General features: G+C 36.4%; 1 protein-coding gene across 1 annotated transcript; it reads left to right on the plus strand.

Moving 5' to 3' along the window:
• The first annotated feature begins 3,980 nt into the window (after positions 1-3,980).
• Positions 3,981-5,495, plus strand: LOC116165753 (adhesion G-protein coupled receptor G2-like). Its single transcript, XM_031480418.1, has one exon. The coding sequence runs from the start codon at positions 3,981-3,983 to the stop codon at positions 5,493-5,495; it is 1,515 nt and encodes a 504-aa protein (XP_031336278.1).
• The last annotated feature ends 1,145 nt before the right edge of the window (positions 5,496-6,640 follow it).

The following is a 6,640-nucleotide window of genomic DNA, read 5'->3' on the forward strand; positions in this document are numbered from 1 at the left end:
AAGTGAAGTGCAAAGAGATGATGAAAAGGTGAGTCCTATTGGCGCAACGTCTCTATTTTAACCTCTTTTTCAGAACAGTGACGATGATGTAATGTCTGTATCAGAAGAATATCCCATCGCTCAATATGGTAAGTTCCTTATTACTATAAGTTAAGCTAAAAGTAGAATTATGTCTCTTAAACTACAACAGAGTTTTGTGCAGTACACAGCGCTGTACTTAATAAGGATGAAGTGCTTATTAAGCAACTAAATGATCCGGAACGGTAACCATATCTCCAAAATTTTACCACAAAATCTTCTAACTATATTTCTTATAAAAATATCTCTAAAACCGCGTGAATTACTAAAGATAATAAACCGTTGTTTATATTTTAGAGTCACAAAAAGTTTCGGTGCCAGTGAAGGGCCACAACTTTAAAATTTGTATAAAAAATGTTATAGTAGATTACATACCGACCTGGGAAGTAATTCATGTTCATTACCTACGCTGAGGGCTTAAGGTACAGCGAAGCGCGGTGGGGGGAGGTGAGGTATAAGCGGGAGGCGTTGGTTATGAACCACTGACCATCGAGGTTTGATACTATTTTATTCACAATCTGTTTGAAATAGGTAGTATAACAAATTCCACCAGTGCCACCGTAACATTGAAATCATACAGGATTTTGCTATAAAATGTATCCAGGGTCTCTGATAAGTGTGGAAACCTCAGAGGTGGAAACGGTCAATGATCGGGGAAAATATAGAATGTATCGAAAGTTAGTTTTAGGGTTCTTCAATGTCTACTAGAGACACCTCAATTGCATTTTTTGAAATGGAACACGCTGTACATTATTCGCTATTTCAATTCTTCTCTCAATTTTCAGCAAAATTTGTAAGAAGCATAATGTACTCGTATCTAAATTCAATCGTTTCGGTGTTATCGAGTTTTCAAAGTATAGACGTTTGCTTGAAGAATTTGTTGCATGAAGAACAACAATTAATGAGATCACGAATTTCTTTTGACAACATTCTGTGGTTCTAATAAGAACCGTCTCTGCGGTTTGTTATGATTGTGTGGACATTAATTTAAAATAATAGCGTTTATTCTCAAAACCCGATTACCTGGAAACTATTGAATTTAGGTACATTATGCTTCTCGCAAATTTTGCTTAAAATTCAGAAAAGAATTGAAATATAGAATATCTAATGTATAAGGTAAAAAATGCAATTTTGGTTTGCCACGCCTGTATGACCAAAAATGTATAGTTGAAATTATTACTGGGTAGTAGACATTGAGGAACCCTAAAGCTATTATATAAAACTATTTTCGATACCTTGTACCTATGCTTTTCCCGATAATCGACCGTTTTCAGACTTATCAGCGACCCTGTATTTGGTAAACTATAGTCAATATTAGGAGTTTTTATTTCAGAACGTTTTGCACTGATCGCAAGACTGCTTTAACGACTTATCCAGAACTTTAGAACTATTGATAATCTTTGTACTTTTTACCTATTACCGAATAGGTCCTACGTGAACCCCCATATCTTAAAAATTCATTTTTTTATGACTTAATTACCATACCTGTCTAAGATTTATCAAGAACTCTACAACTTTGTGAGGGACCTCTAAAACCCTAATTACAATTGCGAAATTTCAAACCCTTCGGGTGACAGTTATAACCTCCAATTTTTTAAATAGCCTAGTGAGGTATGTATGTAAAAAATCACCAAATTTCTGAAATTCCCTAGTTTTTTCCTTGATTGAGAGAGAAAAGAAAATTCTAAGATTGTAATTTTTTAAATATTTCCTTTAACAATGTAACAATACATCAAAAGTCAAAAGTAAGTGAACTTCGACACGTTAAATGCTTTGTTGTAATAGACGTTTTGCAATAGTGTTTCCTCACAATCCTAGATTTACAGTTCGTTAACAAAATGCCAAAACACGCGACCAGAACAAGTTAAAGGTGTCAGAAATTCTACGACGGAAGGCAGTCGCTCTTAATAGTTTGGCGATTGCTTAATATTTAAACAATGGTTTGGCAATGTTCTGTAACTTACTCAATAATCGAAGGTTTGATGTATCAATCTATTGATCTATCTTTGTTTGTTTCAGATGATTCATTCAAGAGTCTATATGACGACTGTGCAGAACCATCGTTTCCTAATTTAACAAAGCCACCAAAGTTGGATGCAGACATAAAATGTCCGAATGGTTTCAGTTTATTCGAAGACGTGCTGGGCACACCGTTCTGTTACATGCTAACTGAGAAACAAAGGTTTCCCCCAAAATGTCCTTACATTAATTACAGAGAAGATTTTTACAAGAAGATTTATCGACTATTCAAAAACGAATCGATATGGATAAAAGCCGAAAGAAATCTGGACAACCAGTTTGGGGAATTTGAATGGTTCGCATTCTCGCCTTATTATTCGAGTACTCTTAAATATTACCTCAGACCTAATACCACAGTTGCAGATAAAAACTGCATGATCACACTGAATTGCACGCTATTTGCCGTTTCCTGCAAGGAAGAGCATCGCGTTCTGTGTATTTACAGTTATGACAGTGAATCCATGACAAATTATTGCTCAAGGCGGAGTAATTTCAATTGTATTAGTACAAGTTTTGCCATGGATAACAGATGCTACTGTCAGGCAACTACGACCGGATTGAGTCTCGCTAGAAACGCATTCTGTAGGAATTTTGCAGAACCTGATCTTTTTCAAACTCGCCTCATCGAAAAGTTTTTAACCAACAAGTCTCCGTGTTGGATTGGAATTGAACAAATTAACGGCACGCTCCAATGGTCATCTTCAAAACGGATTCCTGAATACACAGAATGGAAATCAAACGTGAACTTTTCTAAATTATACGGAGCATTAGATTATGATCATCCCCCTGGATGGATTTTAACTGACGACAATTCGTTGGAATGCGCTATTTGCTACAGGGAGGTTCCTTACCGAAACGTTACCATACATTTGAAACAAACGTACAAGAATCTAATAGAAATCGAGATCAGTAACGTTTTAGATATGCATTACTACTCGAAATTCGAATACGCGTTCGTATGTTTTACGGACTACGAAACGTCAAACATGAAGAAACGAATCAAGGCTAACATTTTTGATACCAAAATACGAGATGCAAGTTATATCACCACCATGGAGGTGTATCACCACTACCCAGCATATTACTGGTGCGAATCCGTTCAACGCCCCAACTTAACTCGCGTATTTAGCAACAAAATACTGGCGTACAATAACGACGGCTCTCACAATCACGAGTATTCAGTTTTGGTGAAAATACCCATATCACCTAGCGTTGATCCCTATATTAACGAGGTGCATGTAGACATAGCGCATTTGATGAAATATAAATTAGCGTCATTGGGTTTTGTGAACGTCGTTAGACCCATGAGAATTACTCACTTTTTCGAGGAAACGCACAATTTAAATCTGCTTTTACACATCAGTACCATAAAAAATTATTTATCTGGTCATGAAGAATACGACACACTATTGCATATGTTAAAAGAAATTCCTAAAGAGCTACCATCTGCCGTCCAGGAAATTTTATCTTTTTTACGATGTGAAGTTTGTCTTGAAAGTACGACCGTTTCAAGAAATGGTACATTGACTTGGCCAGAATCTGCAGCAGGTGTAACAGCATTGCCAAACGAACTATGCTTACGTGCAGATTCTCTACCAGTGACCCGAACATGTGAAGGAGATTTTACATTCGGTGCGCGATGGGCAAATGTCACTGGCGAATGTGTCAACGAGAATGTTAGCAATACCACTCTGACGTTACATTCAATGCTATCTTCAAAAATTTATCAGCCAAATAAAGTTATAGCAAACTTGGTGAACATAACTAACCGTGCCAAACAGATTAAAATAGTCGACGTACATTTTGTTAGTGAACTAATTCAAAAACTAAGCCGCCACTCAGAAATTGATAGCAAAAGAGTTGTAGATATTGTGAGTAACATCATGTCCTTTGAGAGGGGTGTCATGAATCAAGCTCAGGAACAATTAAATTCGACCGATATTGCGTTGAATGCTCTTGACACAATTTTAGAAGATGCAATATTGGAGGAAGAGGAACATATTATTAAATCAAATAAGATTATCGTTCACATTAGTGATCTATCAGTATCAAATATACAAGGCGTTGCCCTTTATAAGCTTTCCAACGCTTCTGTGAATAACTTCTCCGATTATTACACAATTACCCCATACAACTCGTCAATCGATGACTTGGGGGAAGTAGAAGCCGCTGTGTTGTTGCCCACTGATGAAATACTTCGCTGTCAACATGCCCACAAATATGAATCAGTTACAGTAATCATTTCCTTTTTTTACAATGACGCGTTGTTCAATGATCCAAGCAAAGGAAAGGAGATTAGCACAACGATTGTCGCAGGTGTAGTGATACCATCGTTAAAGTGTCAACTAATGAACCCATTCATTCTAATTTTCAAGTCAGACCTTAACATCACCAGCCCAAGATGCGCTCATTGGAATTATGGTCTCAAAAACCAGCATAAGAATATACGCGGTAATTGGAAAGTTGACAGTATGCCGACGGTAAAAAGTGGAAAACCCACGTACGTGGTATGCCGTGCAAATCATTTAACGCATTTCTCTGTCCTGGTAGCAACGAGAAATTTTCAAGTACAGCAAACACCCCAGGTCCACTTAGCTCTTAATATTATCACTTCCATTGGATGCGCTCTCTCGTTAACTGGACTCTCGGGAATTTTTTTAATCGGGATATTTTACAAAAGTTGGCGTAAACGGAAGCGAAATATAATTATGCTGAATTTCTCCGCAGCATTGGCGGCTGAAATGATTTTGTTCTTCGTTTCGGATTTAGTGAGAGACAACGCAACCGCTTGCAGAATCGTCGGTGCCAGTCTGCATTACACTATCATTGCAAGCTTCGGATGGATGCTGATTGTTGCCATTTTGCAATACAGGAGATTTGTTTTAGTTTATGAACAAACGATTCGCTGCTTAATTTTAAAAAGCTTGATTATTGGATGGTGCATGCCTCTGATACTTGTACTGGTGTGCATAACAACTTTTCCTGACAGCTACAATAAGAATGGAGACGGAATGTGTTATCCTGATGGAATATACCTATATTACACGGTGGCTGTGCCAATTCTAATATTTGTGTTGATCAATCTGTTTGTAATTATCAAGATACTTCACAACGTTTGTAACATCAAGGTAGAAAGGTATGGAGCAGATCGTAATGAAATAAGACTTCAAGTTTCGTTTGCCATACTTTTATTCTTTCTGTTAGGAATGTCTTGGATTTTTGGCTTAGGGGTTACTGTTAGCAGTAATACCGTACTCTCGTTCATTTTTTGCATTACTGCAACACTGCAAGGGTTTGTTGTATTTATTTGCTTTGTGCTTATGAATAAAGAATCTAGAGTGTTCTGGGTAAATATAAAAAAGTTCATAATATGCGCGAAAATGCGATCTCAGTCATAAGCACGGCAAATTCGTATTCTTGCTCAGGTGCCTAGAAAGTAATTTTGTGGTTCGTATTAATTTTTAATAATTGTAAATAAAGCATACCAAGGACACATCGGGCCCATTCTTTAATCATTAATCCACTTATAAGTCTAAACTCCTTATAATGAATAGAACAACTATTTACCTTGTCTGGAAGTGAAACTTAACTTTTTGTAAATTATGTCATGAAATTCTCGATTCTCGACAGCTTAGGTCCTGCTCCGTTCACTTTATGAAACCACGGAGGATAAATTGCCCTCTTCTCATTCAGGATAAGGGTGAACTAATTTTCATGGTATTCCTTTGATAAAGTTACCCAAGCCTGATTTGCTAACCATTTGAACATTATTCTAATTTAACTTGCATTTGTGCAAGTATCGGACGTAATCTATTTACCACACGTCATTTAGGCAAAGTAATCGATAGGTAAAACATAGGTAGATACAATTTAGTGGGTATACAATGATTGTTGTTTTTTATTTATTTCAACAAGAAATAGAAAGTACTTAAAATGTGGCATGTAAAATATTATTTTATTACCATCGCGTACGCGTACCTATATATTTAAAAACTATATTAAACGAGATAAAGAGATACACAACGTTCAGTTCGACTCATTTTGCGCAACGAAATTGAATTTGACGAAATTTAGACTATGAGCTCTTCAGAAAACAATATATACAGAAACTTATTAATAACTCAGAATATAAGTCATACGTTTTTATCTAGTCAAGATTTAATTCTGAGGTCTTCTTTTCTTTTAGTTATGATTTACAGAGTGATTCTCTCTTCAAAATATTTGACGTTCGGCTCAGTTGCCAAGGAAAGAAAAGTTAAGGAATGAGTGAAGTTCACGTGGCTCAGTTAATTGCAGTTATTGACACTGACAATGTCAATAATACAAGGTTGAAATCTCTGGTAAGTTTATGCAGTGGGTTGTTGTGTGGAAAAGTAGTTATTAGGAGCACCCCGCCTACCAAAACAAGCCATTCTTTTTCCAAATGAATCGAAGTTCCAAAAGTATCATTTAAAAGGCAAGCCACGCATTAAAGGTCTCACATTTGCGCTTCCACTTAATATTTTTCTTCGTGAGTAAAAGCAGATAACAGGGTGAAACTTGC

This window comes from Photinus pyralis, unplaced genomic scaffold (genome assembly GCF_008802855.1).
Source record: "Photinus pyralis isolate 1611_PpyrPB1 unplaced genomic scaffold, Ppyr1.3 Ppyr1.4_LG3a, whole genome shotgun sequence".
Lineage (NCBI taxonomy): Eukaryota > Metazoa > Arthropoda > Insecta > Coleoptera > Lampyridae > Photinus > Photinus pyralis.